Source organism: Mauremys reevesii, linkage group 10 (assembly GCF_016161935.1).
Source record: "Mauremys reevesii isolate NIE-2019 linkage group 10, ASM1616193v1, whole genome shotgun sequence".
Taxonomy (NCBI): domain Eukaryota; kingdom Metazoa; phylum Chordata; order Testudines; family Geoemydidae; genus Mauremys; species Mauremys reevesii.
In genome coordinates, this window is record NC_052632.1 from 79,156,486 (window position 1) to 79,184,306 (window position 27,821).

The following is a 27,821-nucleotide window of genomic DNA, read 5'->3' on the forward strand; positions in this document are numbered from 1 at the left end:
TGCTTTAAGCATTCTCATTGGTTGCGATTAAGGTTCATCTCAGTGCTGTTCCATTGGGTAGCTGCTTGTGTCCTGATTCGAGCCATGAGCCAGCAATCCCATGTAAACCCAAGACAAACTATAGAGTCATCTGTTTTCTTTTCAGAAGCATTACCTTGGCTAAGCAACTTACCAAAGGTGATAACGGTTCTACCTCAGCATGCTGCATGAAGCGCATTCATGCTCCACTGCTTTGATTTCGACATGATATTGAAGTTACATAGTGAAAAACAGGGCCGATAAGCATAGATGGAAACCTGTTTTTGTCCATTAACTCTGGTCCTTCTGTATTCACGCCTTCCCACCCACTGCCCTGTTGTAAGTGCAACAAAATCTACTGCCTGTTCAGTAATTCCAGCCATCTCCCTCCCCATAGATGGTTATTCCCTAAGGATAATCCATTATTTCAGCTCTTGGTTTCTGTTTGTTCCCCTCAAGAAGGGGCCATTGTATAATAAACAAGAACAGAGCAGAGCAGCCATATGAGGGGTGAACAAGCATTCAGATTCCTTTGCAGTCATTCCAAGATGGTTTATTCCGGCCTCACAGGTGGGCCTCACATCTAGCCAATCATTAAAATGCCACAAGGAATTAGGGCCCTGCAGAACCACCACCCCTTAGTTCTGCTTGACAGATGCTTTGCTCATCTCTGAGACGCCTGGGGGCTGTGCAGTCATTCCAGGAAGAACGTGTTTCTTACCATAGTGGTTTGCCTGTGCAAAAGCCAAATGAAACCCTTCAAAGAGAGTGCCCAGGTGTAATGTTTGGGGCTGCCTGCATCCAGTCAGCTAAGCCAGCTCATCCTCTCTCCTGACACCTCCATCGTAAACAAGGTAAACTGTTCAGGGGCACCGAGTCCCAATTCCCCACCTGTGCAGCACCCAGTAACCTCGTCTTCCTTAAGCCTTCTGCAGATGAAGCAGCAAAGCCCCCAGACCCTAGTTTCTCCAGTGACTACAGCACCAGCAACTCACCTTGACTGCTCTAGGCATTCCCTGTCACGTCAGCCCTCCTGATGACAGACCACACATTATCCAGCGCTGCACCTGACAGTCCAGTCTGCGACTCTGGATTCCTCCCTGCTTCTCTGCAGCCCGAATCCACTGTTATGACCATCCTGCCCTATTTCATCATGCCCACTGCTGTCTGATCTCATCTTCCCACTGATCACTACATTTCCACCACCCAACCCAGGGTAGGAAAAATTACTGCTGAGTCGCAGTGCATCATGGGATAGGAAGTCACCACGATGTATCATGGGAGATGTAGTCCAACCAGGGAGCTAGGCAATAGAGGGGAATGGGGACTTAGGGACCGAGAACTATAAATCCCATCAAACACCGTGATAGGTCAGGCCGTGCAGAGATTAATGTCTACCTGAAACAAAACATGACATTTCCAAATCAAAATTTTTCACATCTTTCCATTCTGTGATAGGTTTAGATATTTTGAATTTTTGTCTGAAAACAAATTTGAGAATTTCCCACAGTATGGCAATTCCGATTTGTGATCAGCTCCGTACACAACCTAGATATGTTACCAAACCCACCCAAAATGTTAAAGGAGCATGAAAGGTTGCAAAGTCAAGTACTCAAAAATTAGTAAATGCCAAAATGAAGATTGCCAGTGTGCAACCTTAATTATGTCTTTTTGTGTGTATGCATTACGATACCGTCTTTAATTACATGATCACTTACTATTTTTTCCCACAGGATGCTTGCCTCATTCAGTGCACAGGCTGGACCTACTTTGAGGATGAATCAGGGCTACCAGGAGGTTGCTGTCTGTGGGGCAGCCTTTTCACAAGGATGGCAAAGGGCATATCCCTGACCCACCCCCGCTACATTTCAAATCCTAGCTCCAAAGCACGGGGATACTAAAGCTGCTCAAAGAAAAGGTCACCCGAATTTTTTAACATGGGAAGAAACAATGTATTTTTTCCCAGCCTCCCTCTCAGAAATGGCTAAACTGTTTTGGCTGCAATTTCCCAAAACAATTCAGCCTGAGGCAGATACACAGCATGGAAAATTTCAGCCCAAATGGTTAGAGTTTTTCAAAGCTATATGCAACTGAAAACAGGGTCTTATAATGGGAAATATTGGGCAACCTTAATCAGAGGCAGTGCTACCAGCCCTGCTTATAATATTATACATTTATATCTCCCTCTGTGTTATATAAAAGGCAGATCATAGGCAACTGCTAATACTGGTAACATACCAAGGACTTTTGATCGTAGCTCAGTGGATCAACTGAAGCATTGCTCCCTCTCCTTGAGTCCACGAAGGTGTGCACCGAATCCATGTGCGGCGAGCACTTTGGCGTTGGCATGGGAGTAGCAGCAGTGCGCATGATGATGGGAGGGGGTATGCTCGCCCTGCCCTCCACGTGACCATTTGGGGTGATGGCAAGGGAGTACATCTTCATCTCTGGAAAGAAGGCGAGCTGCAGTTAGGCCTCCGCTCAGGAGCTTAGCTGAGGACTGCAACCAGCACTTTTAAAATGGGCAACCCCCGTTTGTCTCCTATTGACTTCACTGAATGGAAGATCAAATTGAAATTCCTTGGGGCCACCAATGCCAGGTCGGTCTTTCGTAGGAGATAGATGGCCAAGGGCAGGAGCATTCAGAAGGCCCAATCTTAATAACGATCCCTAGCTCTTACCTAGCACTCTTCATCAGGAGATCTCAAACGGCTTTAAAAAGGGGTTGGTGTCATTATCCCCAGTTAACAGATGGAGGAAGCTGAGGCATGGTGAGGCGAAGTGACTTGTCCAAGGTAACTTAGCAGGATAGCAGCAGAGCCAGGAATAGGACCCAGGTGTCCTGAGTTCCAGTCCAGTGCTCTGTCCGCTAGGCCATCAGAATTTGCCGAGTTACAAACTCATCCTGGACTACAAAAGGAGTTTCAGGTGCTCAGGAGCAATCAGGATTGGAGTTGTGGATTGCATGACTATTATTTTTCCCCTAAGGGAAACGGCTGTTAGTCCTCATGTGTTGGCCAAATTACAATCCGGATAAATTATTCTTCTCTTCCTGTGGTGCAGAGATTTCATGCTTTGTAAAGTGCTTTGGATTCCTTCGGGGCAGAAGGCACTGTACAAATGTGCGCTGTGATTGTTAGTCATCCATTCCAGGGACAGGAAACACTAAGGGTTTCCAACCAGGCATACATCTATAGGAGCAATCCTTATACAACAGAATAATCTAATGAACTACTTTTCCCTGATAATTGCTGCTAGTTAATAAAAAGAAAGGGAGCAATTACATCATATTGTTTCAGCTCTATTGCAAGGGAAAATGGACCTCTCCTTGAGACATAGGGGCTGTCACAGCAACACGGCATCAGATCTTTTCAGAAAGCAACATAATGTACTCGTTAAAATTGCAGAAACTGTATTCATGATGAAGATAAACAAGAATCTATATAACAAAACTCCTTCTGCACTACTGAGTGCAGTAATACTCTGTCATCAAAAGCCTAGATTCAAATACAAGGTCTGGAGTCGAGAGCAACTCTTAATTTATTCTGTCTCAGTGGATTTCGGTTTAATGATTGCAGAATCTGCCGTGTGGGGGAGGGGAGAGGATGAGACCATCTGCCATACGTAGGAGAGAAGAACAATTTTACACTGGTACAGGTAGTTCAGGAAATGATTCCACCTCCACTGCACTGAGAAAGCCAAGGGTTTTATTACCCCTGCTAATTCTCCTCAAATGCCTGATTTTGTATTTTTAGCATTTAGTTTGCTTATTTGCTTATGCGCAAAGAGCCTGACCATAAACCACTGAAGTCAATAGAAGCTTTGCCAGTCACTTCAAGGGGTGGAAGATTAAGCCCCAAATCTGCTAATCTGCACCACACAAGATCCTTCTGTCTATACACATTTTACAGGCCAATGGGTTTGTAATGGGATCATTAATGCCCTTATGTGGTTTGTACACACGTTGGCATTTAGGAGGTTTATGGAGACTGCAAATGGTCCTGTTATTCCTTGTCCACAGTTTATTCTGAGAATTCAGTCCTTCTCTATTTGTGAGCTCCCTGAGAATAAGTGGCAATTTCCTTCCTGCCCTTGAATGAGCCTGTTATTCAAAGTGGTTCTGCAAACAGTTTATACAAAGGAATTTCAGCCTGTGGATTGTTCGCCAACCGTCCGCAGCGAAGATGAATTTGATAACCCAATATTTGGAATTTTCCAGTTGAGCTGAATGACTGTGCAGTTAAATCACCTAGTATTGCTCCAGCACTCTCAACTGGTGACCCCAACCATTCAAATACTTCTGTTTCTACCTGAAATGAATTCCATTTGGCCGCCAAATGACTGTCATTTCATTGAGTCAAATGAATTTTGGCTACAGGCCCAAAAGACACTTTAAAACGCTCCTAACAAAACCCCACCCTGAAAATTAAAAGGGGACGAGATGTAATGTGACCAAATAGCCAATACAGTTTAATATCTGAGGCAAAGATATATTGAAAAGCCATACACGTTCTCTCTTCATATTTGTTAAGACTGGAAAGTCTTTTTCGTATTCGAAACACTTTTTGAATAGTTGAAAATGCAAAACTGCCGCCCCACAAGCATAGCAGCCAGGAGAGTCACCGCATGAAATGTACTGCCCCCGGGGGGAGAGAACAGGGATAGAGCTCCCAAACTGGAGGTTCCCAAACTTTTCACTAAGTTGTATTTTGTGTCTTTTGGGGACCCATTGCACCTGCTCCTCCCCTTCCCCAGCCCTCTAGTCCCAAGCCCAAACCTCCTGGTTGGCTCCCCCTAACCCATCCCCTTCTGTGCCCCAGCCATCCCCTCTCTCCCCACAGCTGGGCTGCAATCGCTACCAGGCTGCTGGCTGACTGCTCGCTGGTTTCGGCAGCTTCCTTCGCACTGCACTTGCCACAGAGATACCTCCCACCCCCGTGCCTCTGCCTGGGGATGTCACAGCACCAGAGAGGGGGGTGGAGGGTGGCTGGGGAGAGGGAGTGCCACCAGGCCCCCTGGTGGGTTGGACCCACCATGTGGGAAACCCTGACCTAAACCATCTACAGGGCCTCTGGAAGCAGAGTTATAGCATAGCTATGCACACTGCAGAAGGAAATTCAAGCTTATTCCTACCTGTTGCATGGAGGTCTTTCAGCTTCTCAATATCCTCATCAAAGTTGGCAGATGTCTTGTCCTCATCCGTGTCCGACTTGTTTGCGTCACCCTGCAGGGAGGTGATGGGTGAATTTAATGTCTGATTAGAGTTTTGCTCTTGACCAAGAGAAGTTTCCGAATAAAATTCTCCTGATCCATTTAAGTTACTAATGCCAGACCAATGGCTGCCCACATATTCCATCCCATCAGAGAGGCCATGTCATCTCGTGGGTAGAGCATAGACCTGGGACATGGAAGAGTATGCTTCAAGTTCTAGCTCTACACTGACTTGTTGAGCGACCGTTGGCAAATCTCTCAACCTGGCTGTGCCTCACTTTCCCTAACTTGACGTTTGCAGCTGTTGCATTGTTCACTAAAATGGGGACCATGATACTTACCTGTTGTGGGTATTAATCAAGTAATGCTTGTAAAGTGTTTTGAAAACTGGGGCAGGGGACTCTCTCTTCGACTGTGTTTGTACAATGGTGCCCTGATCTTGATAGGGACCTTTAGGCACTATCATACTACATGTACTAAGCATTATGATGTGTATTAGAACTGCTTTGAAATGCCCTTATAAAAGATATAGCTACTATCAGTGCTACTGCATTCACCTCAGTGACTAGCCTAACTGAACAATGAGTCCCATCGCAAAATGTAGAAGTGCTGTTACCATCAGAGACGTGACTAAGAAAATCTGGCATCACGGGTTTCTGTATCTATCCTTTCTCCATGATCATAAGCTGCTGGGTTTAGATGTCAAAGGGATATTTTTCTAGCTGCCAGTGCTGAAAAACTCAACCCAGGGATCTGAAAAATCAAGCCATGCTCTGTCTTTCATCCTGCCTCGTTATAAAGATTCTGCAATCGGAAGCCACCTGGCAGCATTGTAGGATGAGGTAGAATAGAACCTCGCTTGCTCTTCCATAACTGTACCCCTGCTCTGCAGGGCTGAGAGAGTACTGGGAGCTTATTTATGTCAGTAAAGTCAGCAGATGTGGCTTGAAGACAGAGAGAGAGGCTTGAAAGTGAAGATGATAACCACAACTGGAGACTTAAGACTTGGTGGTTTTATGACAACTGAGTAACCACCTTCCTCCAGGCTATTTCCACTCCGGCTGTGCAGTTAAAACACTCTCTCCTTCCAAAACATCTACCTATATATTTTTTTTAAAGATCAGTATTTAATGACAGCTAGTTTTTTGGCTGACTCTTGCCTCAATATCTTGAGCAAACAAATACAGATCACGGCATTTCACGCTGGAGAGCAGGGGGTCTGTGCCTCGTGAGGAAACCTCTGAGCAGCAGTCAGTGATTTTCCTCTCTGTGCTGTCAGTCTGTTATCTCTGTGAATCAGGCTGGGCTCCCCAGTGGTTTGGAAAACGATCTTGTCTTTATCCTTCATGCTGTAACATCTTTCTTGCCTATGGTGCATCTCATGCAGGGGGCCTAGTTAACAATTCTGTCTAGTCGTGTTGCTTTTTGTTACACATCTCTATACTGGAATATTATACAAACGCCACATGGAAAACCATGCAATCCTTGGAGGAAACAAATGAACAATCATTTATTACTATAACAGGTAGGGTGGGATTTTCAGATGCACTCAGGGCTGAAACTCAGCTGGTAGGTCGTAGCTCAGAGCGCTACTTCAGACAGGGGTACCAGACAGCAAGTGTGAAAAATCAGGATGGGGGTAGGAGAGGGTAATAGGCACCTACATAAGACAAAGCCCCAAATAGCGGGACTGCCCCTATGAAATCGGAACATTTGGTCACCCTAACCCCAGAGGACTCCTTGGAACTGTGCTGGTGATCTGCACCTTAGCACGGGCCTAGCTCTGTGCCCACTGAAGTGGATGGAAGTTTCACCATTGAGTTCAGTGCGAGCAGTTAGGCCAGTACTGAGTGCTTTTGCACATCTTCCCCAATATAGTCATGAACAGACCCCAGATTAGACACTTCGATATCCACAGCACAAGTAGTGAATGGACACGCACACACACGCTACCCCAACATGGACCGCCTCTAGCGAGGAAGAATAATTCAGTCTTCACAGATGATTCTGTCTCTAGTGTCTCCTTCTAGACCGCCAACAGGAGGACAGGGAGTTTGGGATTTGGGAGAAGACCCTTGATTCCTTTTACACACAGGGCCCTGACCAGCAGATTATGTTGTAGAGAGGTTTGGCATGCCAAAGCTGAGCCCTAAGCCACACAACCCTCTTTGAAATGTCTTTACCAGATTTGAACACTGGTTCTTTGCTTTTTTATATCCAGGTATGCTACCAAAGAGACTAACCTAAATTCATTTAAAAGGCTGGAGTACAAATGCTTGTCTTGTAAAGTTCTCCTAAACAATTTCATCCTGCGTGTGGTCAGCAGGACAGAATTGCTCTGGCAGGCTGTCCAACTGACCCATCAAGGCTACAGAGAAGTTGTGCAAATTGGTCTCTGTGAGGAGCACAGTTTCTTAACTGTACAAATCCACCATGGTCTCAGTAGACACACACGGCTTTCCCCAAGGTGGTGATGAACTTGATTTCTTTGGCAGCGTTTTGCTAAGTGGCGCAGCCAAAGCAACAGGTTAAGAGAGGGGATTGAGTTCCTTTGTTCATCTTTTTTGTTTCATGGATGAAGAATTAACATACAATAGCTGTTAGAGCTGTATAATTTTGGAAGCTCTGGGTGGCGTTGTACAGCAGATTTGAGATAATTTTCCAGTCAGTCAATCTGGAACCTCTGCATGACTCAGCTATACAAGCATAAGTTTTGCTCTTTTGCTCGTAGTTCTGCAGTCATACATGCAAGTCAGGGATGCTCTACACAAAGCATGACCTTGTGGATTTCCGCGTCTATTCTTTTTCTTTCATGTCCCTATCAAATTTGCACTATTCGTAAGTCAAGATCTGAAGATCAAGCTGAGTTTTTTCTGCCTCTGACAGCATTATCAATAAAAGGAGTCCCCCAATCAAATTCAGTTGGCAATTTTGTCAATGACACATAGGATAGAACAGAACTCAGCTTGCTCCCTTAGCTGTAGGGGAGGGCTAACAGTAGCAACCCCCTCCCCCGCCCCAATTCTATCAGTAAAGTCAGCCCATGTGACTTGGAGTGATCAGATGACTAAGAAGGGCCCATTTGTACATAACCACCTTTCTGACCATACTCACAAGCAGTGTCAAAGAAGAAGAGCAAGGCAAAAGATCTCAGACAAGTTCCTCTGCAGTATATGACTTTATGTGGATTCCTGTTTAAAAGACTTTTCATATTTTGGCATCAACAGCTAGTCAACGAATCAAAGAATAAAGCTGCAGGAAAATAAAAAACCCTCAGCTCTGCTGAATGCTTCTTCCTGCGAGCTGCAGCCAAGAAAGATTTGCCAGCCCTTGCTGTATAAAAACTAGAGCTAAGTTATTCATTTATAAGCATGCAGTTTGATACGAGGCCTCGTGGCTGAAATATGGCTCTGGTGGGATTTCACTAGTGCAGACTGTACCTAGCTAAGAGACAACTGACAAGCCTATAACCATAAGCTTTGCCAAGCCCCCTAATGAAGGAAACCAGAAAGAAAAATGCACGCTACGAATTTAATTCCTGGGGTGGTTGGGCTGTTCTGATGCAGGCTTTAAAGACTGTCTCTTACACATTTAAATCATAGTCTGTAACAGCTCCAAAAGGAGCTATTAAACACTAGCAAGAAAACAGGGTCCATTTTGCTAAGATTGTAATTACATATTTATAGAGAATATTGCACAAGGCTACCAATTTCTGTCTTCATATTAGCACGATTCAGCCGTTTAGAGAACAAGCAGGCGACAGGACATTATGGAAAGGTCAAAGTGGCTTTTGCAACAAACAGGTTTGCTGAATGGAGAGAATTTTCTTTTTCCTAACGCAAACCCCACATTATTGCCACAGCAAGGATTCAACCTGTGAGCTCTGGAGCTAAAAAACATGAGTTTTGACGACCTAAGCTAGAAGACACAGTAGCTGTTAGGTGTTAGCCCAGGCTGCAGTGGACTCGTAGTATTTCAGCTACTAGAGGGGGACAGAGAGCCTGTGTGTAAATGAGTGTTATATTTGGTAGTAAGAACACAAGATGGTAAACCAAGGGGCTTGTCAGTCATGCTGAGGGGACAAATGAACAGAGGCGAGAGCCAGAGCACTATATGTACAGTATTATATATTACTTAGTCCCGCCTTGAGTGCAGGGGGCTGAACTAGATGACCTCCTGAGGTCCCTTCCAGTCCTACGCTTCTATGATTCTACGTAGGAGATTGATTGTGTAGGGCTTTGGAGAAAAGGGGAAGGTGGTTACATTTGCTTCAGGAGGTAAGTGGAAACCAGAAAAGATATTTGAAGTGGAGATGGACTTGTCTGGAGCCAGGGGCATGTGAAGGGAGCTTTAGAGAGCTGACCTAGTATAATCCAAGGGAGAAGAGGACTATCCTTTAGCTTAACTCTAAGTTACAAACTAGAACTCTCTGCTTACAGCCAGGCATTTGGCTGGTATCCTTACCAGACTCGCTTAAAGCATCATTATTTGTTCACTGAAGTCATCACAGAAAAATATATGGGGCAAATATGATTTTTCTCTGCTTGCTCTCTCGTATTGAATGAAACAGCTTGGAATAAGCAGAAGTATTATAAATCCCCAAGACAGTTAAAAACGTTCCCAGGCAGAGTGGCTAACAAAAGCCCTGATTTCCCACCCCCACCAAGACTAGCTTGTGAATAATTCAGGGCCCATTCCCTGGGTCCTTTTCCATTGTTTGTTTTCCTTAATGACAACATATTTAAAGACAAGTGTCTTATCAAATAGAGGGGAGCTGGAGCCCAGCACACAGGGATTAAAGGGTGTAAAAAAACCAGCAATAGTGTAGTTGGTAAAGTTGAATGGGCAAGGAAGGCCTCTCTCCTGCCTGCCTGGATACGGAGCATGAATGTGGACTTGCACTTAGAAAAAAACAGGTGAAAAGTGCAAAGTACGACTGGCTGGGTCTGCCTGGCAACATCAAACAGCTGCATCTACTCTACACCCCAAGCAGAACACAAAGGAGCACTGCTCAGCAGACTCCTGGATTTCAATTAGCTATTACATTTTTTGGCACAGCCTGCGCGCTTCATCTGGAATGGTTTTGACCTCCTATCTCTGGAACCTGCTGAAGATCAAAAGGCTGATACCGGTGGCCCTTCCCCAGCATAGACGGCTGGCACACACATTCAGCATTCTTATAATATCCTCAAGCGTCTTCTCCGAGGGCCGGGAGATGTGGGGCTGAGACCCACTAATGGACCCTGAGGGACAGGAGCTTCAAAAGCAGCACGAGTCATGAAATATGGGCAACATTGCAGGAACGAACCAAGGTGAAGAATGATTTAGGCAAAGGCAAACACAAACACTTATCACTCAAATTCTACCTACTGTAACAAATGTATAGCAGCTTAGGACTTGGCGGTAGAAGCAAAAAATAAAATTTAGATCCTTCAGCTCCAAAAAAGAACAGTCCCTCCCTCTTGAGTTCAATGAGAGTCTCATTAGGGCCTATGACACACATCTGAGCTATTCTGATTCCATCTGACAGCGGGCAGTGATACACACACATAACAGTATTATTATTTGTATTCCCAAAGCATCTAGGGGCCCCTGGACTCCACTGTGCTAGGTCCTGTATGAACAGAACAAAAAGACAATCTCTGCCCCAAAGAATTTACAGTCTAGGTACCCAGTTCCTTTCCTTATATTACGCTCCCACCTCAAAACACATCCAAGCTCTGGGAAAGTCTAGATTGAAACTTTCATTCATTTCTATTTGGCTGGTATCTCTGAAACCTCCTAATGAATGTTCTGTGTCCAGTGCTGGTACCTATGTCACCGTGGATCGTGTATACAGTCGTGTGCAGCTAATGTGTTCAGCCAATTATCTCAGACTGCCTCCCCCACCTTCTTAGGTGCCTAGCACTCAAAGTGTCCCCGATCAGTTGCCAGTTTTCAAACCCTCTTCAACTGACTACTTCGATGATGTAGCCGTCAGTGCAAAAATCTATAGCACACTGAAAACGGATAACATGGGGAACAGCTTCAAATGAATGGAGTTCAACATAAAAATAAACACCACCAGGGTTACTGCACTGATTGGGTTATTCGTTTTTATGTCTAATCCATGAAAAGCTACCATATTACAATGTAAATGAATGGGCCTCAGACTTGTCAGCCGGCTGCATCAGAGTCCAGGCACTTTCCAACAGGCTTTGGGTCCAGCTTGCTGCACAGCACGTGTGACTTTGAAGACAACTAACACCGCAGAGCAAAACTCCAACCTGCTGGGACACAGCAGCCAGATTCTCCATGAATACTGGTAATTCCTTCTTTTTGGGCTGATCTTGCTTCTACTAAAGTCGGTGACAAAATTTCCACAGACTTCAATAGAAGCAGGGTCGTGCCAGTTGTACTAAGAGGCAAGGATGAGAAGAATTGCAGCATCCCCAGCAAAGTGCACGTGTCTCACAGATCCGTGAGCCCGAGAAAGCTGCTTTGTGAGTCTGGGAATAAACAATGAAGATAAGATCATTTTCAAACTAGGGCTCTGTTCCAGCTGTTTCTATTAATTTGCCTGTCCTGGTACTTATCAGGAAGCTGGGAAGGGACATTTTAATAATGGAAACCATACAGATCACCTTAAAGGGGAAGAATGTTGTTGTAACAGTTTAGGAGAAGGGTGTTTCTGGTGCATGCATATTTCAACGGTACTTCACAATGCACCGCAATGTTGCCTCACTGTAATGTAAGCAGAATAAATATGAAAATGATGAGATTTCTGGGGACAAGACGAAAACTTATCAAAAATAATTACTAAATCAAAGCTTTTCTTTCCCTCTCCACACCCTGGGAATTTAGAGAATGAAAACTGAAAACCATTCCTCATTTTGTTTCGGAGTTCCCATGTGCTTAGCGCTGGTTCAATATTCCAAAGCGCGAAGCAGCCTCTCTGTTCTTGCATGCCTTGGGAGACAAAAAAAATTCAAAAATCCAAAAATGTGATTCAAGCCTTTTGGATCTTTATTTTCAACTTGAACGGAGGCTGGATGATTTTAGGCGAGTCTCAAAATCATGTCCATGCCCTACCGACTTCACAAAAGCTTCTTCATAAGATATTAAACCAGAAATGGGATCATAATTCTCATTTAAAACTCCATGCTACATATGGATCTGTCCTGCTCTGAAGGAAAAAACGGAGAAGAGCAGAATAGGTCAGCGGGTTCCAGGATTGACACTTGGAAACTCTCAAAGCAGACCGAGAAATAGTTATTTCTTTAAACTTCCTTACCCAAGAAAAGGTGATTGGACATTATCCAGTCCCCTGGCCACATATACTGTTATAGCACTCATTTTCAGGTGGGGGTGCATATGAACAGACATACTGGGTCAGACCAGTGGTCCTGTCCCCAGTACTTGCCACCAGAGACCATAGGTTCGTACTGAGAGCGGCGAGCCCATCCCACCGGGCACATCCTATTTTTAGCATGCTAGCTCAATGACAGCTAGCACGAGAATGTCTCCTCGAGCTGGGAATCCACATCCCCAACTCCCAGTGTAGACACGTCTGTGCAGGTGCGGCAGGTGTCCATTCCAGCGAGAGGACATACCCACACTAGCATGCTAAAACCAGAAGCATAGTCACAGTGGTGGAAGCAGCCAGTCGCCCAAGTCTGTGCCTCAAGTCTCGGCTGGGACCACGCTCAGGATGATTCAGTTTACATCTCCAGCACAAACGGCAGACATACCCTTAGCGACTTGCCCAGGGTCACGCCGGAAACCGGGTGGACTGTGGTCTTGTGAATGCCACGCAAGTGCTCTAACCACTGGATCATCCTCTCAAGGATGGAACCATCAGAGCTAGCCAGGCATCACAAGGGCACCTCATCACAAGCTTTATCACTCCTACTCTGCTCATACCGGTATAACTGCATCCACCCTAGGACTTATGCCAACATAGCTATGTCAGTAACTGCCCCCACCCGCAACTAGCCAACACAGCGACACCAACTTTGAAGTGTAGACCAGGCTTAATTCAATTTGGCCCTTTCCCTCCATGAGCACTGGATTATCAACGTCCTGTCTTGTACCAGGTGGGCTTTATTGGAAGGTCTGGGGGGGCAGGTTCTGCTGTGGTCCTTGAAGGGTCATTTAGAGATAAGCTGCTACTTCCCTACTGATGAAGAGCTCATGAGACTGAACCCCTCACCCATTCCCTACGTGCAGCTGCCAGCTCCCTGCCCCATCGCTTTGCTAAGCCCCCTTACCTCTGCTTGGAAGCCTTCTACCAGGATGGCAACTAGGAGGTTGAAGAGCACGTAGTTGCCAAAGGTCATCAGGGCCACGAAGTAGAGTGCCGCCCACGAGGAGGTGGATGCCATGCCGTTATAGAGCACCACGTTCCAGTCTTCCTGGGTGAGGATCTGCGTGGAGTGGGGAGGAAAGGCTTTCCGATTACTCCTCTCTGCTCGCCGGGAGCAGCTGGTTTAAAATGCACATTGAATCACTGATGTATCCCTTTCTCCTTTACAGGGGCAGCACCCGCTCTCCTTTCTGACCCGCTGGAGAGCTAACCAGATGAGACCGCAAAGGCTCTCTTTATTTAGATCTCAGCCCATGAGCTAGATCTGCAAGCTGCGGCTGCCCCCGAGATACTCTTCTGCACTAGGTCCCCTTTCAGCTCACCTCGCGGCATTATGACCCACAAAGGTTGCTAGTTCAAATCTCCACTCTGGTAATGTATCGGGCGCACAAGCAGCGACTTCTACTACATGGTGGGGAAGTTCCCAAAAGATTACGTGTACTCTGGTGATCAGCTACCAGTTGACAGGTCTGCCATGGCACCATCAGTTTTGTGCCAAGAGATGGTCACCCTTTTACAGGGCCACGCTTTCCTTTCATCAGAACATTTTTTCTCATTACGAGTTAACTGGAGTTGGGGGAAAAAACCAGGTTTTCCTCACAGTCATTGACACGAGGGATCTCCAGAAACTCAGGAAAGGAAACAACTGCTTGTTGGGTGGAAAAAAGATGATAAACAGATTTTCTTTGAAAAGACTAGTCTGACTATAAGGAGCCTTCATAAGATTCACTTAAGATATTCCTAGCCTGCCAACTTTTCCATAGCTGAAACACCCAGGGACTTAAAAAAAAAAAAGATGAGGGTTTCTTGCCCTTCATTAATCCAGACTCTACAACGAAGATGTCCTCTAGCACTGCTGTAAAACAGGAACAACGAGTTGGCGGCATCTGGGGGTGGGAAAGCATATTCGGCTGCATTTAATCCTGTGCCTCCCCTTAAGGTTATGTCCTTGTGCATCACCCTGAATCTACTTACACACACGACTTCAAATGTTAAAAATAAATACATGAGCCACTATTAAAACAGTCTGAACCTCATGGAAGTGATGTCAGTTTCCCCTCGCAATGAACTAAAATCCGTCTTTGTTTATATAGGGGAGAGCTAACATTCTGCATTATGGAGAGTTTGGATCAGTTTGCACATGGACTGCAACTCATTTAATGAGGTGCACCTGTCCTATACCTAGGAATCATGCTTAGCATTCCTAAGCTCTCCTCCACTATATTGGTGGTTGTAAGGGGGCCTTTAATATACTCACTCTGCTTCCCATTATAAGGACTGATTTCTTAAGCAGAAAGACAGCTAATGTTGCAGATATAGTTGCTTCATTGCTCTGTTATGAAGTATATGAGTCATTCCAATGATACCTTAGATCTTGTCTACACAGGAAAGTCAGCTAGTTTACATAGAGATTTTCCAGTCCTCTGCCTTGCTTTTCTTTTGTGTCACAGTCTTTACCAGTCTAGCAATCCTCATCCCAAATCCACTGTTTGTGTAGCCAGTGCCTACAAAATTTGCTGAGCTAGATTGACCTGAGACAGTCTGTTCTCCCCCGAGTTCTAAAACACAGTATTTTTAAAAAGTGAATTTCAGTGCTGGAGGAAGGTGTTGGATTGGTATCCTTGGAGACAGAAGTCTTCTGTCTATTCACGGAACAGGTACAGCACTGAATGGTTTTAGAAGCCTCCTTCACAATGACCGATATGTTTCAACCTGACTTGTATAATGATTGCAGCTGGGCAAAATTTCTTGAATTTTGGGCAAAAAAATGCAGATTTGGGTCAACTGAAACATTTAATGTATTCATGTTGAATCTGCTGAAATGTTTCTGTCTGGGGAAAAAAAATTCCCTCAAAGTCGAAATATTCTATCTGTTTGCTTTTTCCTTATACCTAAAAAAATCAAGATAAAATTTGAAACAAAGTTAAAAAAAAAAACCCTGAATGTAACAAAACGTTTTGTGTCAAAGTGTTTTGGGCGACCTAAATTTTTTCCTACTTTTTAGTTTAATCAAAACTGAACTGAGAAAATCTGCTATTATTTGCACAAGTGTAATGATACGAAAGTGTTGCTCAATCTCTATTCCTTCTCAGGCTTTGGCCTTTGCTAAGAAGCGAGATCATTATAGTGGTGGGTTTTGTGACAAGGGCATCTGCCCACTCAGAGCTAGTCTGAGACCAGTCGATTCATTGGGAAGAACCAAAACAAACCTCTTCAAGGTAAGTTTGTCCAATTAACTCTGTGATGCTGTTAATGAAGTTTTTTGAAAGGCAACAACATTTGTCTGCTTGGTAGAGAAGAAAACTCATCAGCGGTCCCAGATCTTACCTGAAACACGGTCACAATGGCCCAGAGCAAGGAATCAAAATTCTTTCTGTCTGGAACTGTGTCCCCCGTATCAGTTTTCAAGCTAAACTTGCATCCAAAAAGATGCATGCCGAGAATGCTGGAGAGGGAAAGGAAGCGACATAGAAGACATCACTGCATGAGACACATGGTTTAAGGGAGCATCTTAGGGCTTTTGGGGGTCACTTTCTTGTCACAGCTGCACATTGTGGGTCTATTGAGAGTGCTATCTGTGCTCCTGCAGGCAGGAAATGAGACCTCCTTAGAGGAGAACACCAACTACAAGGTGAATCAGCGCACGGGTTTCCTATATGCAACAAAGGAGCCTTTCCAGAAGGTGAAAGCAGAATAGCATGACTTAGATATAACTTTTGTCCTTATGTTCCTGCACTAACTCCCTGGTGAACTATCACCAAATGTACTGGTTCTTGAGGCCCCCAGCCTCTACTTGCCATTTCAGTCCAGATACCTACAGATGACCCACCATTTCAGAGCCTGATGGCCTCTGGGTTCCCATTGACAGAGCTGTAATACTAGTTGGTGAACTTTCTACACCTTATGCGGCCTTTGACTGGGGATGGATGTTACTGGCCCAAGGAATTATGGGTGACATGGCTGAAGACTCCTCAAACAATCCATCTCCATCTCCAGTATCCTCTCTGAAAAATTTCTGGAGAGGGCTGTGGGTGCTGGAGGGGCTACTTGCCGTTCATTATCTAGGACTCAGGCAAAAAGCGGATACCTTCGCTAAATGTGAGTATTACAAAGCACATTTGACCTGTCATGGCTCAGGCCAACCAGGTCCCAGAGATTTTCCCAGAAAGGGATCTTCTATGAAAAATGGACCTTACAGATGATTTGACCACTTCCAGGATCTTGAGAGGGTCACTCAATCTTCATTAACCATTCAGTCCTCATTCTCTTTGCTGATAATGCCAACAAAGCGGCCAATTAGTGGCAGCTGCAATGGTAGCTGTTCCCCCACTTTTGAGTTCCTTCTATCAAAGCAGCGTAATGGACATGTGGTCAGGAACTATTCCGTATGACATAAGCATGACAAATATACAAGTATGAATGACATCAAACAGAGAAAGAATAGAGAAAACAGCTTGGAATTACACAAACCAAGGGAAACATTCAGAAGATTTAACAGTTAACATAAATTGCTTGCGCTTTCTGAGTATTTAATTAAAAATACCATCTTCCAAGATGTTTGCCATAGGTATTGGGGCAAATTCTCAGCTAATTTACCCTGAAGCCAGTGGGCCCACATCCATGGAAATAAGCTAATTTGAACCATCTGAGAATCTGGACTATTATTCCGAAAGTCTTCTATTTAACATGGACAGAAGATCCCATGGAGTTGCTGGGAAGTGACTTTTGGTGCTACAGATAGTTTTCCACTACCAAATTAACTAAGACCAACAATCTAGTTCATTTTGGCTACTAAACAGGCACTGGAAATGACCCCTGCTATTCTCTACAAGGTGGGGTAAATAGCCCCCCGAAAGAACATCAGGTTAACTGCCCACTTTGTCCCCACTCTCCCTCCATAGTTCTTCTTGCTTCTCTGGATCACGTATCCTCACTATTGACCTTGGTCAGAGTCAAACCCAGAATTCAGGGGGGCGGAGTTGGTGACAGGCTGCATGCCCTGTTATCAACCCCCTGAGCCATTCAGCTGCAGTCTAGTGTTAAAAATGTAATTCCTGGACCCCGTACTTCCTCCCTGTAAAACATGAAGCCATCAAGTTCCATTTGTGGACAACTTCCTGGGTCAGGAGTGCTGGAACAGAGGGGGAACTCTTGGGGGAGGAGGGATAGGCGGTGCAGGGGCAGGGCCTCAGGGGAGAGGGGTGGCACAGAGGGGGCAGGGCCACGGTTCAGGTGCTGGTGCGCCCGCTCTCTTCCCCCCGCCCCCTACAGTTTTAGGAAGCTTCTGCCGCTCCTGTCCTGTGCCTCTCAGGAACTCTGGAGTGATTGTTTTTCTGTTGTTGTCGGTTTGTGTTCTTCATTTGTCTACAGAATTACAAGGATTGCATGAAACACTGAGACCTCAAAGAGGTAAATCATCTGTTGAATATCTGCCTGTCAGTCTATTGTGAGCACTTCTGTCATCTAGGCTGCATGGCAAACATGCTCTATTGTCACTCTAATTTACATATTATTTAAGCAAGCCAAACAATTAATCCAAGGAGAAAAGCAGCAGCTGCTGGTACCTGAAAATAAAGATGAAGAGCATGAGCAGCATGCAGAAGGTGGCCACGTTATCCATCGTCTTCATCAGGACCACCAGCTGGCGGCGAAGGGCGGGCATGAAGCGTACCAGCTTGAGGACCCTGAGCAGCCGAAAAGTTCTTAGCACAGAAAGGCCTCCATCGGATTGGCCAATGATCTCCCAGACACTACGGGAGCACAAGAGGGAAAACAACAAACTCACTGTCCTTGTCTGACTCGTAGCAGTTTGATGTACAGTACAACAAAACCCGCAGCTAACTGGCTTGTGGGTAGCTCACAGGGTGCCTGGCCCAGCCTGTGACCTGGGATCAGAGAGCGCTGTAGGAACAGATGGGACTTACAAAGGTAGTGTGGGTGGGGGGAGGTCAACTTGTATATTTGCCTCTGCAGCTCTGCCTCCTTCTTGACTTTGGAAAGATCTCAGAATTAGCCCCCTTCAATATATATGCTTAATCTATTTCCTCTATAGTGTTGTTTAACCTGCTTGTTTTCTATAGCATCTAGCGATAAAGTAAATGACTTAATGGTGTTCTATACGCATTGTTGGTCTGGACCATTGCAAATCAGAGATGGGCTCCAGCCACAAAATTTAGATCAGGATTTTGGAAGGCCCTGAAATTCCAGAGGGTTGAAACATGGGGGTTTTAGTTCAGATTATTATTATAAAGAGATGGAGCCAGGTGTAAAATTGGGTTTGGCGTTTGAACAATCTCAGAGTTTGGAGTTGTTTGGATCTGGGACTTTCTTCTGGACCCCTCTCTAATTGGCATGACTTATTTCAACTCCAGGGGCCCAGCCATCAGTTGGTGTAAAACGGCATCCCACCATGGATGTCAACACTACTATGCTGATTTACACCGACTGAGGATCTGGCCTGATGTTTTTCTTTCTCAAAATTAGAGTGAATTTAGCAGCCACGAAGCTCGGGGGATGACTGGTGCAGGCCAAGCCAGTTACAGCATGGACAGACGCAGAAGAAGCCTCTCCCATGCACATGTGCCAGCACAAGCCACCCCAGATCTGCAGCACCCCTACCACTTGTTGGGAGCCCTCTGTAGCGGGCACCACACCCATTACCTATTGAATCCCACCTTCTCACAGCGTTGCTCTGTTCCTGCCTTTCCAGGTCACGTATTCATGTATTTGTTCTGGGAAAACACTGTACTGCCACAACTTGGGGTCGTTACACTTCTTTCCCCAGAACTAGTTCTGCTGGGTTTCAGTGGAAAATTCACCACGCCGCCAGATGTGTGGCAGAAATAGAACTCCTCGTCTGTCACGTCCATTTCGTTTGGACAGCACTTCTAAACATACAACCCTAAAAGGTCAATCTGCTCTTAATCCCACTGATCTCTAAATTCACACTAACCCACATCACTCCTCCCCCCTGCATGACATGACTTGTCTAAAGTCTCCTGGAGCTACTTGGAGGCGAATGGTGGAAAGTATCATGCAGCGTGCAGTGACCTGATGATGACTATGATCCCGTCGAAGATGTTGTATGGGTTCTTGATGTAACCGAAGATACCAAAGGCAAGGAGCTTGAGGACCATCTCCAGGGCAAACATGCTGGTGAAGACAATGTTACTGATCTCCAAAGCGTTGGTCAGTTCGTCCGGCTACGAGACAGAAAGACACATAGTCAAGCTGATACATAAGGAGAAACATGGCATTTTTTTTATTATTCCGCATGGTAAACACACTCATTTCCTCAAGGAATTTATTGCACTGTTTCACTTTGCACATAATAAAGCCCTATGCAAATCCATACATCTGGGAACAAAGGAGGCAGGCGGCACCTACAGAATGGGGACTGTCCTCTGGAAAGCAGCGACTCGGAAAAGGATTTAGGGACCCTAGTGGACAAACCGCGCAACATGAGCTCTCAGTGTGAAGCTCTAGGAAAAAGGGCTAACACCATACATGGATAGATAAATGGAGAACTGAGTATGGAAAGGAAGGTGATTCAGCCGTGGTGAGACTTCACAGACAAACTTGGGATGTAGGCAGTTACATGTTTCTGTGGTTAAACACTTTCAGGGGGGAGGGATAGCTCAGTGGTTTGAACATTGGCCTGCTAAACCCAGGGGTGTGAGTTCAATCCTTGAAGGGGCCATTTAGGGATCTGGGGCAAAAATCTGTCTGGGGATTGGCAGGGCCGCCCAGAAGGGGGGGGCAAAGGGGGCAATTTGCCCCAGGCCCCGGGCTCCGCAGGGGCCTCCAAGAGAACAGCGGAGGCTCCCGCCTCCGCCCCTCTCCTGGAGCCTCAGCGCATCAAGCGCCGAGTCTCCGGGGGGGCCCCTTAGCCCCGCCCCGCTCAGAGCTGCGTGGTCAGGGGGCGGGGCTGGGAGCTCCGGGCTGAGCTCAGCTCCCTCCGCTCGGCGTGGAGCTCCCAGCCCTGCCCCCTCACCACGCGGCTCTGAGCGGGACGGAGCTCAGGCCCCGCCGGACACATGCTGCGGCTGTTTCGGCGAGGCGCTGAGACTCCGGGTGAGGAGGAAGCCTGGGGTAAGAGGCTCGGGGCGGGGGGGAAGCGGGACCCGCCGCCGAAGCGCAGCCCGGTCTTCAGTGGCGGGGGGCCCCTTCCGTTCTGGGACCCGCCGCCGAAGTGCCCCGAAGACCCGCGGCGGGGACACCCCCGCCGAATTACCGCCGAAGACCGGGCTGCACTTCAGCGGCGGGTCCCGCTTCGGTGGTAATTCGGTGGCGGGGGGGGCTCCCGCCGCGGGTCTTCGGGGCACTTCGGCGGCGGGTCCCGGAATGGAAGGGCCCCCCGCCGCCGAAGACCCCGAGCCCCCGGAATCCTCTGGGCGGCCCTGGGGATTGGTCCTGCTTTGAGCAGGGGGTTGGACTAGATACCTCCTGAGGTCCCTTCCAACCCTGATATTCTATGAGTAATCCTGGAATACTGCACCGGGTTCTACTGTCCACATTTCAAAAAATACATTAAAAACTGGAGAAGGGACAGAAAAGAGAGAGGCAGTGTATAAGAAGAACTGGAAGGACATTCTATCAGGTCTTATAATAGCGCAAATGCCCATTTCTGTAGCACGCACTGTAAACACACTCATGTTGTGTCCCAGAATAACAAGATCTTTAAGCAATGCACTAAAATGAAGCATTAAGGCAAAAAGTCAGCAGCTTTGTAGGATGTGCCTAGCCAGGCTAGAGGTCTATCTGTAGCAGACTACATGCTCTGAGTGTAAGGTGGGCTTTTCAAAAACACCCAAGAGAGTTAACAAATACAAGTGCCACTGAAAGTCAATGGGATTTGTGTTCTTAGCTGCCTTTGAAAATGCCACACTAAAAATCTAGGAAGGTTTCTTTGTGGGTTCTCTGTTTTGATTGATCCAAAGTTCTGGTCAGAAACCTGGAGGGGATCTTTCTAGGATGTCCTAACTTTGGCCCTTAAAACCGATGGCAAGATCTCCATTCGCTCCAACAGGAGTTGGAGCAGACCTTGTGCGTGAACTCAGATCCATGACATAGAAAACTGACCTTCCCAAATAAACCAACACTCACTCCAAGTTACAATCTTTAGTGTGAAACCTTTACAAGTTCCTCTCTCACCAAACCTAATGAGAAAGAAGGGACTGAGTTTGAAGTAACTCCAGTGAGAAAATCCAACAGTTCAAGGAACTGCAACGTACATTTCTAAAGCTAAATACCAGTGGCCTTGCAAAAGAAAATGAGTCTTTTCCATTTCCTCAGTGCAATAATCTTACCTAGGAAAAGGGGATATTTTCATCTCCTGTCTGGTAATAGCTTCCTTTATTTTTCATGGTATGTTAACAGCTGGGAAACACTTAAGGTGGTTATTGCATTATCTGAGCTTCTGAAGACAAGGAGATGCTTGTGGTACCATGGTGCAGCATAGAAAAGACACTTTGAATTCAATGCACTATATATCAAATAGTCAGCAAACAGCCAGGAATGGCAGCAGTTAACTTGGATTCAGTGGTAACCAAGGAGATCCCATCCTGTCCAGGCTGATTAAACCATCAGGCTGCTGCAAATTAACCCCTAGAACAACTTACCAAGAGTCATGGTGGATTCTCCATCACTGGGAGTTTTAAAATCAAGATAAGATGTTTTTCTAACAGATCTAGGTCAAACAGACAATAATTCAGGGAAGCTCTATGCAAAAGGAGGTCAACTACATGATCACAGGGGTCCTTTCTGCTTTTATCATCTATGGGTATGTCTACACTCCCCGCCGGATCGGCAGGTAGTGACCGATCTATCGGGGATCGATGTATCATGTCTTATCTAGACGCGATACATTGATCCCTGAACGTGCTCCCAGTCGACTCTAGAACTCCACCAGGGCGAGAGGCAGAAGCGGAGTTGACGGGGGAGTGGCAGTATGTCAATCTAAGTTATGTCGACTTCAGCTACGCTATTCTCGGAGCTGAAGTTGCGTATCTTAGATTGATCCCCCTCCCTAGTGTAGACCAGGCCTGTGAGTCTATGAAACCACCTTGCATAGGCCTTGCATTCTGTGCAATAACCTACTATGGGCTCAACCATTTATCCCATAGAGACAGTACTAACTGTGCTTAGTGTTTCCAAGCAACCTCCTGATCATCATCAGTGCACACCTGATTGCTAAAATACGTTAGCGATACAACTACTCATACCAAGCCCCTATAACCGGACATCCCCATTTAGCACTCAGTTGCCTGAACACCACCTTGGGCCAGAAGCTGAGACTATATTGGCAGGGCTTCTCTGGTACCCCTTGTTAAAACTTTGTGACTAAATTGAAGGGGGACGGTTGGGATGGCTTCCCTGCATATAACGAAGTCGTGCTCTGCCCAGCCTCATTGCTGGTGGATGCTGCTAAACCATCCTGCCCAGAGATGACTTATCTTTGGGGTTCATAAGGACATGGCTGCAGAAGACTTTGCCTTAGGATCGTACCAGATTCCATCCATTCCCGGGGGTGAGGCCACCCTTAGGCAGCTCCACGGGTCCTGTCCTCCCCATCATGTGACACAAACTGAACATTGTGCCAGACTTCTCAGTGTAATCAAGACACTGTGCAGGAACAGAGATTGGATGTGTGTTTACTGCCTCTCTCCTTGGTCAGGGTTAAGAGGGAGCATTCTTGAGGACAGGCGAAACTAGGGGTTATGTTCCTTGGTCTCCCTAGCCTCCCTGGGATACAGTGTTTACTGCAGATTACGTGAGAAAATGTTTGTGCTATCTTCTTAAAGTCAAGTCGCTGGCAGCACATTGCTGGCCAGAGGAGAATTAACAGCATCATCTTCAGATGAAAGCTGCAGCTCAGAGTGCTTTAAAGGGACGGGGCCTCCAGTAACACCACTTCTGCTCTGTACTCTCCATTTTGTGGGGAACCTCAGGGAAACCCTGCCAAGGAAAGAATAAAAGGGATAAGAGAGAGAGAGACTGCACAGCCCCAGAAGGAGTAAGGAAAAGGGAAAGCCTACACAGCAGTAAGAAAACACCAGAGCATCTGCTAAAACTCCCACACATTACAGGAGCTTGATTTTGCTTTCACTCAAGTCAATGAGATTTTTGCCACCAATGTCCATGGAAACAGTCTGCCCCAGGGCTATTAAGTGGGACTTTAACAGGAAATGTCCCTTCTCGTCACAATAACATCTGTTATCAGTGGGTGATATAAATGCACAAAGGGTGAAATTGTCCCAAGCGGAGGGAAGAATGCAAGGCCTGTGCATCACTTAACCCCTCCAAACAGGTTTTCAATGGGACTTGAGTGGTGCATAGGCTCTTTCCACCAAAGTAAATGTCCCAAGGAAAAGGGAACACCCCCAAGAGGGGACACGTGGCCCTTGCATTTGGCTTGGGTAGAAACCCAACCAAGGGCAGCAATTGCCCCTGAGATTGAATTGGATTTGGACAATAGCTTGGCATCTGGTGGGGGGTGACTGCTGCTCAGTGCACTACTCATAACGGGCTCACTCTCATCTTGTGTGCAGTCGCCAGCTGTAAGTTCTTTAGGGCATGGACCATCTTCCCCTCTATGTCCGTACAATGCCAAGCACAGTGGGCCCCTAATCCCAGATGGGGGCATCTAGATGCTACTGCAATATTAATAAATTAATAGTAATAGTGAAGCTAACCTGAAAGAGGCCAGGTTATTAAACCAGCTGATTGTCCAGCCATGGCCCATGGCACGTGGTATGCTGGACACACGAGTTATTAATTTGTGGGGAGAAGGTTTGTGGCTATCCGCCCAGCATGCTTTATCACCACTCTCCAAACAGAGTCAAGCCCAACTTCCTCCTAAGGGTGCTGGGCAGCGCAGTCCAACACAGGCATTTCCGGTACAATGGGGTAGCCCCATTCGGACAGTCACCAGAAGGGACTGAACACCACATGAGCATTACTCACGAGACCATGCTACCATCAGGGCCGCCGAGAGCGGGTTCGGGCCCCAGTGAAAAATTTTTTTCAGGCCCCCCAGCAAGGGCGGACCGACTAAACAGGGCCGACGAAGCCGGGCCCCGGGTCCCCTTCCAGACTGCCGGGCCCCGGTAATTTGTACTGGCTTCTCCCACCCTCGTCCGCCCTGGCTACCATCTAAAGGAAGCAGCTTCCCCCGAGGGCGTTCAGCTGCCAAGTGCCAACGACACTCAGCTCAGTCACAGAATCACACTTGCTAGGTTGCGTTTGTCACCTGCCACTGGAGAAATAAACACGTGTGTCTAGTTTAGTTACACAAAAACGGTGTTCATCAAGCCAGGCTCCTTCCCCCTCCTGTAAGGGAGCTTCCCCTGGGGAACAACTACCAGGCTGCCAGCGCTCCCTTCTTTCCCAAGGGGCAGAGAGAAGGAAGGGCCTGATTTGCTCTGAGTAGTTGGCATGCTGGTTCACGTGACTGGGGTACACACCGCAGTGAGCACAGACTTCTCCAGGGTTCCACTCTTTGAGGACGCCAATGCTGCAATCAGTAGCTTGACTGCTGCGCGTGTAGACATCCCGGAGCTAGCTTTGATCTAGCTAGCCTGACTAACAATAGCAGTGAAGCCCTGGCAGCATAGGCTAGCCCTTGAGTGCATACCCAGGGTCTGGGGAAGGCTTGGATACCCCACGCTGCTGCATGTGCTGCTACCGTGTCACTGCTATTGTCACTGGTGGTAGCTGCAGTCGCACCTCCGATTGCAGGGTAGACATACCCTTATGCACCAGAAGCTGGGAATCCCCAATGTTAACCACTGCTCCCCACACCTTGGCTAGCTGTAATAATGGTTAGTGATGGGCTATCCTGACAAGATCTCATCCTGGCCCAGCTCCTACCAGCAGCATATGTTTACAGTGAAGTCAGACCTTCTGAGCCCACTAGGTGTGTCACACTGGGTCAGACCGTTGACCCAAGCCAGTCCCCACTGCAGCAGCAGCAGGAGGTGAAAACCCCCATAATGGCATCAGTGTGTGAGTTCTGCCCTGACCCTTTCAGGACATCAAGTGACCTGTAGCAGCTTGAGACTGATTGTAACTTGCATATCTACAAATGTTAGGGGTCATGAAATTACCCAGCAATTTTTAGGGATCCAGACACAGTATTGCATACTGCGGCCTCTTGCAGAAATGAAGCCCCCAGTCCAGCTCCTGCAGATAAAACTATACATGTCCAGGTGTTGGTGAAATCATACAAACCATTAGGAATGTCTCCACAACTTCTTGGGGCATGTGTGTTTGGCTAGCTATTGCTGAGTTACTTATCTGCGTACACACAACATCATTATTCTAGCACCAGTAGCCTGTTCCAGGGCTGTTCCGCTATCTTATGAACAGCTCATTGCTAAGCACTAACAGTAAATGTAAAATCATATTTCCCACCAGCCCTCTCTCTTTCCCCTCCATCTTTGCCTCTTCTCTCTCCTCCCAGTGCAGACCCCGGCTTAGATCTCAACTCTACGTAAATTCATGTAATGAGAGTAAAGACCTGGTGGCATCTCTGGAACTTGAGAGCACATCACACACACAGAGCATCAAGAATGTTGTGCACTCATGGTCTTACTTCTCTCATGAATTTATCATGCGTCTCATAACATTTGTTGTTTTCGCAAAGCCCCAGCTCTTGGAGTCATGTGAATACAAGAAAAATCTCAGCAGACATTAAGAAAAAGTAAGATTCTAGGCTTCATGGTTGTGGAGAAAAGCTCGAAAACGTTGAAACTTAGATGGTCTCAAAAAACAAAAACAAAACAAAAGGTGAACAAAAAGAACCCATTTAAAAAAAAATCACATAATTTTGAAACCAACCTCATACTTTTTTGTAACCTGACTCTTGATTTCCAAAAGCTTGGAGCAGGCAGCACTGCACAGATTAATATGCTAACACTGCTGTTTGAGTTTACTTTCCAATTCTCGTCAACATTTTGGTGCCATCACTTCTTATTCTCAAGCACCGTAACCTTTGCTTGAAATATCAGTGCAGAGATTGGCCGACAAAAGATGCCATGGTATCTCAAGGGAACAGGGGGGCGGGAGAGGGAACTAGCACCAATGAGATCATCAATAGCCATAATTAGAAGTGGATCTTCTAGCAGATAGCTACAGACAAAGCAGCAATGCCCCAGCCTAGCTGACATTGCAAAACCACTGTGCTTCAAACCAGAGATCTTCATTATCCTTTATGACTCATATTTGGTGTGAGGTAGGACTAATGTGGTGATAAGGACTGCTGTAATGAGAGACATTTCGGTTGCAGTCTCACAATGACATGGACACAGGAACCAGCAGGCAAAGACAAGGCTGGATGGCCCTGAAAGCTAGCTAACGCGGCCCATGTGAGTTTTTGTATCACAGAGTGGAAGTTGTACAGCACAGTCAAACACCAGTGATATTGCCTTCAAATATAATTACTCCCTTTCAGCACCAACTGGAGTCTAGGAAACAGTCTGACAAAGGTATTTTTATGTCTTATGAAATGGTTTGTGGCTTACAGTGTCGTTCATCTCCCACTTCTCATATCCCCCGACGAGCAAAGATCAAGGAGGAAGGTTAAAGCAGAGATATACAAAACCAACACCAATTTGGCTTGCCTCCTTCAATCATCTTCCAGGTCAGACTCAAGACTAACTGAACCAGCCACTAGAAGTCACTGTTGCATCGCTCAAATTCAGCTGAACTGTAGAACCATTTGGGACATTTTTGACAAAACTTTTTTTCACCAACAAATGCTGATGAACCCAAACCGAATCTCTTTTTTGGTGGTTTTGGATCAGTTCTGCTGAATTTCCTGACTCAAAAACATTACAAAAAGTTTCCATATTGTCAAAACTTCCCAGTTTGCCCTTTTTTAAAATGAAAAGTTTGTTTTTTTCGGTTCAAAATGGCTTTTTGATAAGAAATGAAGCTTGATTGATATTTTTAAAAAGGTAGAAAAAAGACCAAAAGAATCAAAATGATTGAAACTAAACATTTTGATTGACCCAAGCAGAAATGTTTGTTTTTGGTTTGTAGGACCCCAAGCATTTTTGAGATGGACTTTTTGTCCTGATTTGGGACAGGACATTTTTTTTTTTAAATCTCAAACACTCATGTGGGACAGGAAAAAGTCACACACACCCCCAACCCTACTGAATTGCCATTTATAGGACACCAAAATGCTCCTCAAAAGAGATGGTTTCAACTCTGTTAGCTTTGGATACCTTGTCACATTTTTCCT

At 46.2% G+C, this 27,821-nt stretch overlaps 1 protein-coding gene across 2 annotated transcripts in view; it reads right to left on the reverse strand.

Annotated features, from left to right (window-relative positions):
* Positions 1-27,821, reverse strand: part of CACNA1H (calcium voltage-gated channel subunit alpha1 H) — a 581,666-nt gene that overhangs the window by 64,321 nt on the left and 489,524 nt on the right. For both annotated transcript variants that reach the window (XM_039490763.1, XM_039490762.1), the window contains exons 14-19: positions 19,625-19,776; positions 18,139-18,324; positions 15,902-16,019; positions 13,479-13,634; positions 5,152-5,242; positions 2,257-2,465 (exon numbers count right to left, since the gene is read on the reverse strand). In XM_039490763.1, coding sequence (XP_039346697.1) covers positions 2,257-2,465; positions 5,152-5,242; positions 13,479-13,634; positions 15,902-16,019; positions 18,139-18,324; positions 19,625-19,776 — 912 coding nt within the window. The remainder of the gene's footprint in view (positions 1-2,256; positions 2,466-5,151; positions 5,243-13,478; positions 13,635-15,901; positions 16,020-18,138; positions 18,325-19,624; positions 19,777-27,821) is intronic.